The 12,577-nt window shown below is 41.8% G+C and overlaps 1 protein-coding gene across 2 annotated transcripts in view; it reads left to right on the forward strand.

Moving 5' to 3' along the window:
* Positions 1 to 1,624: 1,624 nt before the first annotated feature.
* Positions 1,625 to 12,577, forward strand: part of svila (supervillin a) — a 92,820-nt gene continuing 81,867 nt past the window's right edge. Inside the window, exons 1-3 of one of the 2 annotated variants that reach the window (XM_078280350.1) lie at positions 1,625 to 1,850; positions 7,499 to 7,562; positions 9,955 to 10,046. In XM_078280350.1, the coding sequence (XP_078136476.1) occupies positions 1,793 to 1,850; positions 7,499 to 7,562; positions 9,955 to 10,046 (214 nt within the window). In that variant the 5' untranslated portion in view covers positions 1,625 to 1,792. The remainder of the gene's footprint in view (positions 1,851 to 7,498; positions 7,563 to 9,954; positions 10,047 to 12,577) is intronic. The other variant, XM_078280351.1, reaches the window with a different exon arrangement.

Consider the following 12,577-nt stretch of genomic DNA (forward strand, 5'->3'; position numbering starts at 1 on the left):
TAATATTTGCGATTGTCACAATGATGCACAGATCACATGTTCGTGTGGGGAGGTATGGGGGGAACGTGTGTGTGTGTGTGTGTGTTGATCTCATCCCAGAGACGAATCCAAAAATCTCACCTCTAAAGTTTACACACCTCAAGTCAGTCACAGCTGTGTAGGCCTTGATGGTGAGGCTGGACAGGTTTATGTGATTTGACAAATGTGTCTGTGATTGGTGTTTTTCAAATGGTCCAACAACCTAGCTTGCGTTTACAAGAAATGCACTGAGATCTTTGCATTCTTAAAATCTCAGCATGCGAATGTCATTCTTTGGCTTTCTCTGATTGCTATTCTTGCCACTCTGCAGCCACTGGATTGATGAACTGACGCTTGTGATCGCCTCAGTCCACTAGATCTGTTTTATGTTGATGCCTGCATGTTTGGTGGGGACAGCTTTTGCTCTGTATGCTGCAGAAAGATAGGATACAACTCACTGTTTTTCCAACATCGTCTAAAAAAGCAGCGCTGGGCTCTGCGCCAGCCTCCCTCTCAGTGCAATGATAAGCATGTCATCGTCACATTGATATATAGGTGAGGTGCATGTATGGGTGCAAGTGCTTTTGTCTTGTTCTTGGCATTCCCTTGCAGCATAATCACACTAGGAAATGGGTTTATACATACCATGACTCAGGGAATATACGTTTATGCGTGCTTTGAGACACAAACACTCAATTGTAGCTGTGGATAAATCTTTTGTCGTCCCCTCCGCCTCTTTTCAGCTGTTCTATGAAGAACCACAGTGTTAAGCATAATGATAGCATTACTCACAATTGGACATAGCAGAACTCTCATCCTCTCTCTCATTACTGTTTACATGCTCTGTCTTTCTCTTCTTGACTTTGTTTCACTATTGCTCTCTTTCTTACCCTCTTTGTCCCTCCCACATTCTCTCTCCATCTCCCTCTTTCTCTCTCTGCATGTTCCTTTTATTTTGTCGCTGCTGAGGGATGACTGGAATTTCTCATCTGGCTGAGAGGGTCGTTTAAACTTTCTCCTCTTCCCCTGCTCTCTTTTATTTCCACTCCCATCCGCCCTGCCTGTGCGCTCTCTCTCTCTCTCTCCCCTCCTTTTCTGACGCTATGCACCGGTTTCTTTGGCATCCCGCTCGCGTGTCTGAGCCAAGGGAAGGCAGCACTCTCCTGGGACACTCCTAACTATCTCTCACTCTCTCTCACACTCTCTCTCACACACACACACACACACACACACACACACACACACACACACACACTCTTTTCCTCTTCTCTGCGAGGCTCATTCTGAAGCACGCAGGACACTTTGTCTCTCATCTGTATTAGTGATGAGGCGTAACTTGCTTGCCTTAGCTAATGAGCTTAGCCTGTGCTGAGCAGCCTTTTAAGCCTGCATGTTGTTGTAGTGGGCAATGCTTAGCGTTTAGTTAGAGGAACCAGAGGAGTGGATCTCAGAAGGGGCAGAGCTGCAGCCACAGCTTCACCACTCCTCCGTTTGCCTACCAGGACCACCTCTACTTGTACCAGCACTGCAGATGGGACCTCTCTCTCTCTCGCTCTCTCTCCTCTCCCTACTCTCTCCACTCCCTCCCTGCTCTGCTTCTCTAACGCTACCTGACCCCCCCTCTGTTTCCCTCTCTATCTGTCCCGGAGCACTGATAAACTGCTTTTGTAGCTGCATCACCTCTTAGGCAGCTGCCCCTCTGTCTACCTTTCTGTCTTTCCATCTCTTTCACTTCTTTTCTGTCCTACCCTGTCCCCTGACTTTTGTTGCCAAAATGTATCGGAACCCGTGGATCTCGAATTACCTGACTCATGTCAAGTTTTGCAGCCAAGGTAAGAGCAGTGACTTAAGGGCTCTGCAGCTCGGGGCAAAGCTGAGATTTGAAGCTCAGTCTGACACGGGGACAGGTTACTCTGGTTGTGGTGCTGGGAGTCTGAGCTCTTAGAAGTTGGCAGGTAACAGACTGCAGACTCCCTTCCTCTCTGCTCACTGTCCTGCTTTGTAGCCAGCTGTCTGCGCACTGCAGCTGCAGCCTCCAAGGACACTACGTAGCAGAGATAAGGGACTCTCACAGCGCAGGGGGCTGTTCTTGGGAAGAAGACTCTTGGATTTAGGGTAGTGAACTTGCATTTATGTAATATTCTTAGGCTAGTTGTTATGCTCGATTAGTCGACTAATCTAACTAATTCTTTAGTCGATAAGTAATTTTTTTATGCTTTTTTTTTTTTCATGCTGAATGACTTATTTCCAAGAAACCTATGAACACATCTGTGGTAAACACAAGATCTAAAGTGGTGCTTTTGCATTACGCTTTCTGGAGAAACTCAGTTTTACAGATCTGTTGATTAAATTGACAATCGTTTAAATGTGTGAGGTAGAAGTAATCTGCTTCATCAACATTCAAAATTGCACTGTTGACCAATAGCAAGCCATCTTATCAGAATACAGCATATAAATTATGCTTAGAAATATAGGGAACATTGGATAGGATAGAACAAAATAATGTAATAAAACATTACATTCATTATTAGTTTGACTTGTTTTCATTTTTAACAAATTGTTTATCTGAATACAATACACATGTTCTATGGGCTCAGTCTGCCACTTTAAAAAACAAAACTATTCCAGTGCTGGTTCCATGGTATCAGAATTTTGGATAGTCATCATGGGAACATGAATTGGTCATGTGACAAGGGCTGGGAGGATTGGCAGAACAGGCAGCCAAGTGACAGTACTCTGATCCAATGGAAATCACAGTTGTCAGATTGACAGCACTCTAGCCCAATGGATTGGGGGGGGGGGGGGGCAAGCAATCATATTTCAGGGGTGGCCAGTGCCACCCTGTGCCCCCCTTCTAGCCACGCCCTTGCTTCTCATTCCCACCCTTCCCTCATCCGTCATATTTTCTAAGTGGTGAGATCTGGCCTTTCCACGCTACAGTGTCTGGGAATCCATAACAGGTGGCCCACAGTTTGAGCCGTTTACACCAGCAGAGAGACTGGTTTTGGGGGAAGGAGGGTGTGTATTGGAGTTTTTTTGAGGGTTTACATGTGTCAGTGTCCTTTGCTCTGTTTCCTCCCCAAAATTGAATTGGAGACTCAATTTAACTAGTGTTAAAGACATAATTGGCTTATAGTCATAACATTTTGCTAAACCTACTGTTTGCACCCATGGCCTCACCTAATTTGTGATTCTCCATCTGTTTTTCTTTAATGCTTTACTTCTTAAGCCTCTCAGTGAGGCTTTAGTTACAACTCGAGTCTCCCAGCAGGCATGGTGAAGGCAGAGTAGGTGGGCAACAGTTGGGGGGGGGGGGAATTAAGACTTTAACAAGCACGCACACACGGGCATGTGTGTGCGTGCATGTTGTGATGTTGTTTGCATTACATCGTGTGATGTAATGCAAATGGTTAAAGAGTGACACATTTCCTTTTTTGGGTATGCTGTAATCCCAGGAATCAAGTTAATCCTGTATCTTAAATTGGACATGTGCTCAGCCCCTGATGCCTCTTTGGTTACCACACTGGGGTTTTTTTTGTGTGTTAATTACATACAATGCTGTTTGGTCCCTCATTTTATTTATTTATGTGTTCTAACTGTGATGTTTGACCTGAGCATCAGGTTAAAGTCAGAATTGCATTACCAGAGATAAGCAGTTTCCTTTTGTGTACCGACAGTGTTATGCCCCGATCAGACAGAGTGCAAATTTAGCAGCCTGGGGCGGCTTTTTGTTCTTGTTTTGTTCGCTGCTTTTGCATTGCTGAATGTCATTTAACTCAACAGCAAAGTAATGGTTGGCTGAGGACAGGTGATGCGATGGTTGCCTAGCTAGAATAACAAAAAGACGCAACTGGTCCGATCAGGGTGTTTTGCAGCCTGCAAACGCACTCTGACTTATACAGTCTTCGTGCTTTAACACCTTTTGATACCTTCACATAAAAGGCTTTCCTCACTTCAGAGCCTGAGTGACACTCCACTGAATCATGAAATCATTTTATCCTCGTGTTTTATCAGTGTCAAGCCGCTTTTAAAGCCTCATCAACACAAGCGGGGCACTGTGCTGAGGAATTCCTGGCGCATTACCTCCCGGCTATAGCAGCCATAGCATTTCTGTAGATTACAGCTAGCATCAAAGGCTCTGCCACATCTGTGATCATTGTGGAGTTTTTTTATGCCAGTGTCTGGAATGACGAATGTATTGAGGCTTTCCGAGGGGGTCGCCCCTGATGGCCCGCATGTAACTACATATAAGCCATATGAGGTGTAAAAGGAATACAGGTCTGGGTTGTGGAGAGCTCTATATGTTAGACGTGACAATAGCCTCAGACAGCTGCCCCAGAGGGACAACTGCTTGTTATTTTCACACTAGCAGCTCATTAACCTTTTACAGTGGCATCTGGTTTTGTTTCACACTGTTACTTAAAGGGACATTCTGGTATTTGTCAATTTAGGTGTTACTCTTATGTTTGACCTTTGCAACTTTTGGTCATGATAACATTTTGCTCGCCACCTGCACCGTAGAGATCTGGGAAACGGGGGCTCTGGCAAAAACGATTAGGGGCTAAGAGTGTGAGCCTCCTACAGGTAGGGCTGGGCAATATATCAATATAATATTGATATTGATATATGAGGCTAGATATCAGCTTCAATTTTGGGTAATGTTATATGACCCATGTCGTCTTGTCTTTTCCTGGTATTAAAGGCTACATAACAGTAAAGTGATGTCGTTTTCTGAACTTACCAGACTGTTCTAGCTGTTCTATTATTTGCTTTTACCCACTTAGTCATTAAATCCACATTACTGAATATTTCTCACAAATCTCATTGTGTAAATATTTTGTGAAATAGCCCTACAATATCATCGTGATTTTGATTTGATTTTCTCCATATCGTCCAGCTCTACCTACAGGTTTCCAAAGATCCTCAATTCAACAGAAAAAATGTCATCACTTGTCTTTGAGTCAGACCAGAAGTAAACGCCGAGCACTTAGCTACAGTAGCTATGGGGTCGTTGTACCTGTCGGTCCAAAATCTCTGCAACGGAGAGGTTGTGTCAAATGATATCATGATTAGTCGTCATAGTAGCCAAAAATATGAAAAATAATTTTCGCCCTTAAACCAGACTGACGTACCATTTTGCACCACACTGCCAGAATCAGCACGACTTACTCTTTCCAGTGATATTGTCTAAGATGTCACTATAGGATAGATGTCCATAGAAAAAATAGGATCCTTACAAGCTTTCAGATCTTGCTTAGTAATCATTGGTTCAAATGCTTTCTTCAATATCAAAAGTAACCGTTTGATTGTTGTCCGTACATCCATGGTTACAATGAAAAAAGGAACGGCTAAGAGCAAATGCAGTAAGACTTTTTATGGTGCTGATTCACCAAAATGTAAAGAAATACAGGCTAAACGGGGCTTGGACCCAAAATCTTGATCAACTTTTTCAAATTGGTTCTCAACTAAAACCAGTCTTAGAACACGTTTAGCATCACTTACGTGCAAAATGATTTATATAATTTATAATAATAGCCCAACTCATTCCAAAAATAACATTACAGGACACGCCTAGCCATGAAAGCCTGTAAATGAAAGTGTAAACGGGGCAGAAAAGGTTCTCGTGAAATTAACATGGTACTTTATGTGTTGAATAAGTTCTATTAGCCCAGAGCTTATGACGCTCACACGCAACTGTTTTCAGGAGTAGTTGCATGTATAAGTGGGAAAATTGAGTACGTCTTCAATCTAACCATTGTTTTATACTTTAAAATATGTAGAATGTTGTGATCCTAGTCTTTGGATCGTTGTCAAAAGAAAACACAATCGGCTCAGATAACCAGTATTATCATTCAAGGCTCGCGAGGCAGCCGTATTCCCCCCAGCTGAAACAATACACGACTATCCCCAAACACATCCAGGCACGCCGCCCTCTCCAAATAAGCCTTCTTTCTTCTCAAATGATGTTTTGTTTAAGTAGGAGGGATTTAAAGCATCAACCCAAACATCCTTAATAAGGACTAACAGATCTGGAATGGGGGTGTTTAGGGGTTTGGTTGGAGCAGGGGGGGGGGGGGGCGTCACAAGGCCCTGGGTTGAACTCGGATGGGATGAAAGTGGGACCACATGTTTGTCCCGAAATTGCACATCTCTGGCCACTCTGAGGTCCCAGGGCAGCCAAAACCACACTTTTATAGTCTTGGAGTCAATAACTGAAGTAGACATTCCTTTTAAAGGGATGTTCCACAGAACTCTCATTCCTCACAAGACTGTTTATGATGCTTAATACCTACTAATGGCCTTTTTTATGGTAATGAGGCTGTATTTCTCTGTAGGCAGGTGTTTGTCACATTTTGCCCTTGTTTATTGACTTTGGCCATTTTCCTAATAGACACCAGACTTAATTAGGTTAGATTGTTACCTCCTGTTTGTCTAATTAAGTTTTATCACATAGTGTCATAACAGTGGGTGTGTAAGCTTCGGGGAAGTATGGTTTCTCCGTCTCGTCTAGGGATCGACCGATACTGGTTTTTCAAGGCTGATACTTAACCTTAATAATGTAACTGATATTTGGAACCGATATGCATTTACAGTATAAAAATGAAAATCTACAAGTGAAAATTAGGATTTCAGAATGTTACAAACTACAACTAGAAAACTTAGTTTAAATGCTTTAAGCAATTATTTAATAAATGAGAAACTTTCACCATAATCCCCAGTAACAGAGAGTCAGATGGTGTTGTGTGGGGGGGGGGACATGAAGTCCGACTCAGTGGTGAGTGAAACTGAAGCAGAGGGACAGACACAGAGCTGTAGCAGAGCCAAAGTACAACACTTTTTAATTCATTCACTTTATCAGTTATCAGGTAAATAAAACGCAGCGGGCCGATAATCAGTCTATCCCTAGTCTCTTCCTGCTGGCCCCCATCTGTATTCATGTTGGGTATAAACCGTAACATGGATGTGCTCTGCTCTTACTGGCATCGTCCCAGCTGCACTGCAACCTTGAAGTGCGATCAGTAACACACACACACACACACACACACACACACACACACACACACACACACACACACGCCTCTATCAAAACCTTTATGCTATGACCTCATGCACAGCACATAGACTGATACTTAGGATGGAGACAGTCACTGCCTCCGGCTGTAAGTGCAGTGATGATTTGTTGTGGGGGCTGGGGTTTTAGAGGGGTGCACGCCTTTTTAACTACACAGATCACTTGTTATTTGATGTGATTCAGTCAGGCAGGCAGATTATTGTTTTCCACACCATTTGTTTTTTCTCTCTGGAAGTCCACTTAATAAATGTGGTTCTGTGCCAAGGACTGCAGACAGACTACATGGTTCACCTTCTCTTGTGTCTGTTCATTAAAAGCTAAAAGGGAATGTTCTGCTGTTCAAAATTTAAATTGGTGAATGAGCATTGTGACATGACTAAGTGTTACACTCTTTTCTCCTGTCCACAGGACTTGGGAGTGAGACCCCCATTAAACTAAGCAACCGCAGATTGCTACAGAAGAGAGCTTTGAGGTAAGATCTGCTAAAATAACGTGGTGTTTCATATACGTGATGACATGGATAAATCATCATCACATTAATGTGTAGCATTTGAAAATGTTGTAGTGGTGGTAGTACTAAAAAAGAGAATGTGGCACAGTAGTCTGGATCACCGGGAGTACATTTTCAGGACAAAGCCCAACATAATGTCAGGCATTGGTCCACCGCTTCACTCTCTCTGTGTTGCTGCTCTTAAAACCCCTTCGCTACGGGAAACAACAACCCTCGAGCTAGCAAGCTACACGCTAAAAATGGCAAGTTTCAAAGGAAAATGGTTGTAAAGATTTACAAAGAATATGTTTACTTCATTTCCTCTCTATCTGGGATGTTTCGGGACCGATTGGTGGGTATTGCCCTAACCCATGTATCCAGCTAATTTACTCATGTTACTATATTGTGGGCAGTCAACTTCATTTAAAATTGTATGTGGTGTTGTCTTTTGCGGGGTGCAAATGTTTCACCAAAACAAGTTAGTTTCTGAGACTATTTAGCAGAGCCACCGTCGTTGCATCCAGAGCTTAGAACCGGCCAAGACGATTGTGATTGGTTTAAAGAAATGCAAACAACGCAGAGCATTTATTTCTCCTATTCCAGAATGTATCTGTGGTGTAGCCAGACCTTACTCCACAGCACTGAGGAGATGGAGCCGGCAATGCGAGACTAGTGGCACAGTGATAAAGCAGTACATATGGCGCCTGGGTAGCTTACCTGGTAGAGTGTGCGCACATATAAGATAAGATAAGCCTTTATTGTCTTCTATAGGATTCATCTCGGGCATTCGAGAGAAACGAAATGGCGACACATCGCACATAAACACACAATAAACATAGTTAACCTACATAGAAACATAATCATACATTATCTCATCCAATGCTGCAATGAACTAACGTAATAAACCAGACACAATACCCCCCCTACCTTTCCTCACAGTCACAGAAGAACAGAAGAGAACCCACAACCCATCCTCCTCCACTTCATTTTGATAATGACTGCACAAATACGGAGGCACAGTCCTCAACACAGTGGCCACAGGTTCGGTTCTGACATGCAGCCCTTTGCTGCATGTCATTCCCTCCTCTCTCCCCTTTTATGTCTAAGCTGTCCTATCAAATAAAGGCCTAAAATGCCAACATAAAAATGATCTTAATAAACATAACCAATACATAGTCTGGTGCCCTAGGCCAAGTCAGGCCATCAGAAGGATTTTAAAGATGCTAAACTAAATCTATAACTAATCTACACATGGGGGCTTTAATTTTGAAATGTTAATGTAAGTACCATTTTACAAATCAGATCATCATAATGACCGGTTGGCCTCTTTTGAACTGAACAAGTGTGCGTTTTATTGCTTATGAACTGAAATTTACATTTGTTAGAGAAATAATATTATTTATTTTTCAAAAAGAGACTTTAAGGCTGATTAAGACTGAAATGGAGATATCCATTAAACACAACCTGACTGTGGAAGCAAAAGGATTGCAGGGTATCGGATAAAACCTGGGTACTTCAGACAGGGCCGGTGTCCAAGCTCGGCGAGAAAGTCAAAGATCAGCTCACTTTGCTGCGTGGCAGTGAAAAACCTCCCTGCTGCAGCATTCGTAGGATTGCTCAGCATCATGTTGTTGGCCGGGTGTCAAACAAACTACCAGGTCTACTCGTTAGCCTCCATTTAGACAGTTTCCTTTACCGCAGCGAGGACGTCGGGCACCGTGACAGCCAGTTGGTGCCAAAACTATGACTTTGAAAAACATTGTGCATGTAGGAATAAGATGTTGGGAGATTTCACTACTGAAAACAGATGCTGTTATGATAGAAAATAATGCCCATGCATATCTGTTCACAATGCTGTGGTCACTGGAATGGACAAAGCCGCACAGTCATGTTTTCTCAATTCCTGACTGTTTCCTCACATCACTAATCTGCTGCCAGTTCCTTTCTGGCTGTATTGTAACTTTGTGGTTTTGAATCAAACCCATAAATGACTTCAGTATGTTTCTGAGAGAGAAATGCGCTGCGTAGCTGTGTGAGGGTGTGACTGGGGTTAAACCTTCTCATTTCTAGATAAATATTTGGGTATACAAGACATGATGAAATGTACAGGTTGAAATCCCAAAATGTTGTTTAGATGATTCATTTCTTGTTCCATAATCTCATTGGCAGATTGACTTGATTCGTGAACATCATTCAAACCAATCCTGCTTCCAACCACATTTTTAATGATGTGGATGACTGTTTGATCCAATTCAGATTCGTTCCATTGAGCCCCTTACAAGTGCTTACACTGTCGGTCTATAAACAAATCCCACACTTTCCCACAGCTCAGCCCTGTTTCAATAACAGTTGGTATTTTTCCTGCACCCCTCAGCTTTCAGAAAGAATTCTCCTTCGACGAAAAAGACGAGCCAGCCAAAAGCACCAAGGATATAGATGTTAGTCTCTTGGCCAATCTCCCTAAAGGTGAGTAAGGGTTTTTAGTTTTTATGTCTGCCTGCTTGCAAATGGCCCCTCACAATGTCAACTTTCCCAGGGTTTTTCAAAGTCACTGTTGTGCAACAGCAGCCTCGTTGCCAGGTGGATTCATGTCAAGATTAGTCTAAAACCAGTTTTTCTACACGAGCAGCCCTCACTTTTACGATATGAAACACTGCACTCTCTATGTTCTTGACCGGATCCATTTACTCCAATAAAGAGATGTGGTCCTATAGAGGTTTGTGGGTCTGTTAAGCTCCACTGAATAGTGGATATTATAGTTTGATGAGCTGTTGAATGCCTCTTTAGATTAGCTTTTTAAAAATTGTAATTTGGGCAATAAGAAAAAGACTGAGTGCTCTGTTTTAACGATCTAAGGTGCGTTTAGGGCATTACTATTATGATGGAGGATTTGCTGAGCTGGAAGGAGAGATTTTCAGGAGAAGAAACTGATCTGCTTGTGCGTGATGAAAGCACACAAGCAGATCATATAATACATATTTCATATTGTAATACTTTTATTTATAATCTTCTGCATGTTTGTGTGCTGCTGCGCGTCCCTGTGTGTGTAACAAGTATAGTGTGCACGAGCCTAGGAGCATTTTACTAATGCGCTGTTAAAATAACAATGAAATGCAGCGTTATTAACTTTAGACCAGGTTTTTGTTGGTCAATGGCGCGATCACTTCACGCTGCCTTAAGATAGCAATACGCCCAGAATGCACCTGAACACACCTCCCTGTAAGACCAGTACGCCCATGGGCACACAGATGGGCACAGGTGTATTTGCTATTTAAACGACGTGGACACTGGACGGAAAACTGACAACTGCGTCCGTCTTTAACTAGCAAAGACACTTGAGTCGGGCTTTGTGCTGCGCTTTGCTGGGTGCAAGATAGGGCCCTGGGATGCACAATTGTAAAGTAAACCAATTGCTGTGGATCCGATTTGTGAGCATTAATTGGGCTAACACTCAAAACTGTAAACCAATTGCTTTGGATCAGATGAAAAAATGAAACTGGTCACAGTAAAACCAAGATTTTCTGGGCAATATGCCCAGATGAACTAATGTCCCTTAGGCACAGCAGTCGGTAGTGAAACTTATTGTGTTTTTAACTACGACAGGAAGACTTCAGATAATACGGGTTGGGATCAAGATGTGATCAATTGTTAATATGAAAATATGAAATAAAGCCACTTTAAGCTTTTTAAGTGAATAGTTGTTGATCAGGACCTCCAGGATTTGTATTAAATAGCTCAAGAAGGTGTATTAAACTAAGTAGGCTACAGCTGTTATATTAACATGTTGGATACATTTAATCAACATTCCACATTTTCTGCTGCTCATATCATTTTCACATTTGTGAGCATTAATTGGGCTACCACTCAGAATTGTAGACCAATTGCTGTGGATCAGATGGAAAAGTAAAACTGTTCACCGTAAAACCAAGATTTTCTGGGCGATATGCCCAGATGAACTAATGTCCTTTAGGCACAGCAGTCGGTAGTGAAAGTTGTTGTGTTTTTAAGTTTGACAGGAAGACTTGAGCTAATAATGGGTTGGGTTCCAATAGCTGGTTCCATTTTGGCATAACACCAGGATTCACTAAGCTCAGACACTAACAAATCTCGTATTAAACCTTTTATCTCTTCTCGCCTCCTCACTCTTTTTTTTAAATATCAAAGACAAATGTACAAAACATTTAGGTAACGTCAGCAGGCTTCTCATTTTTAGCCGGTGCTGGGTTATGCTTTCACGCGTTGAAATGACAAACATCACTGGATTAGCTGTAGTTTATTGCACTGCCAAAAGTAACTTGACGACAGGCCACATTGAAACTTTTTGCTGTTAGTTAACCCTCTACAAATTGGTTTGGTTGTTTATGAAATAAAGCCATGCTAAACTTTTTAAGTGAATAGTTGTTGATCAGGACCTCCCAGGATTTGTATCAAATAGCTCAAGAAGGTGTAATAAAGGAAGTAGGCTATAGCTGTTCTCTTAACATGTTGGATACATTTAATCAACATTCCATGTTCTGCTGCTCATACCATTTTCAGATTTGTGAGCACTAATTGGCTACCACTCAGAATTGTACTTGTACTGCCATCCCAGTCAACAAAAACTGATTACAGATCAAAATTAAATCTCGGAGTTTTAGTTATTTATAAATGTGACTCAAAGATAAATATTGCAAAAGCAAAAAAAAACTAATTAGATTTCAACAAGCATTCAAAATAATTAATTTCAATTTAAAAGCAGATTCAATACTGGATTCAGACTCAGTAAAATGCTACTGTTTGGTTGGGTTAAAATGGCACTGCCAATACAGAGGTTTTCCTTTTATTGAGCCTTTTTATTAAGTTAAAAGATAAACAAGAACATGTACTGTACATTTCAGCACAAGCAAGAAAAACCAACGAAAGCAAAATACTGAGCAAAAATATCTTTCAAAATGATTGTAAATGATTCAAATAAGGATTCAAAAAGGACTAAGGAGTCCTACCTTTTTTTTTATACT

Source organism: Sander vitreus, chromosome 22 (assembly GCF_031162955.1).
Source record: "Sander vitreus isolate 19-12246 chromosome 22, sanVit1, whole genome shotgun sequence".
NCBI lineage: Eukaryota > Metazoa > Chordata > Actinopteri > Perciformes > Percidae > Sander > Sander vitreus.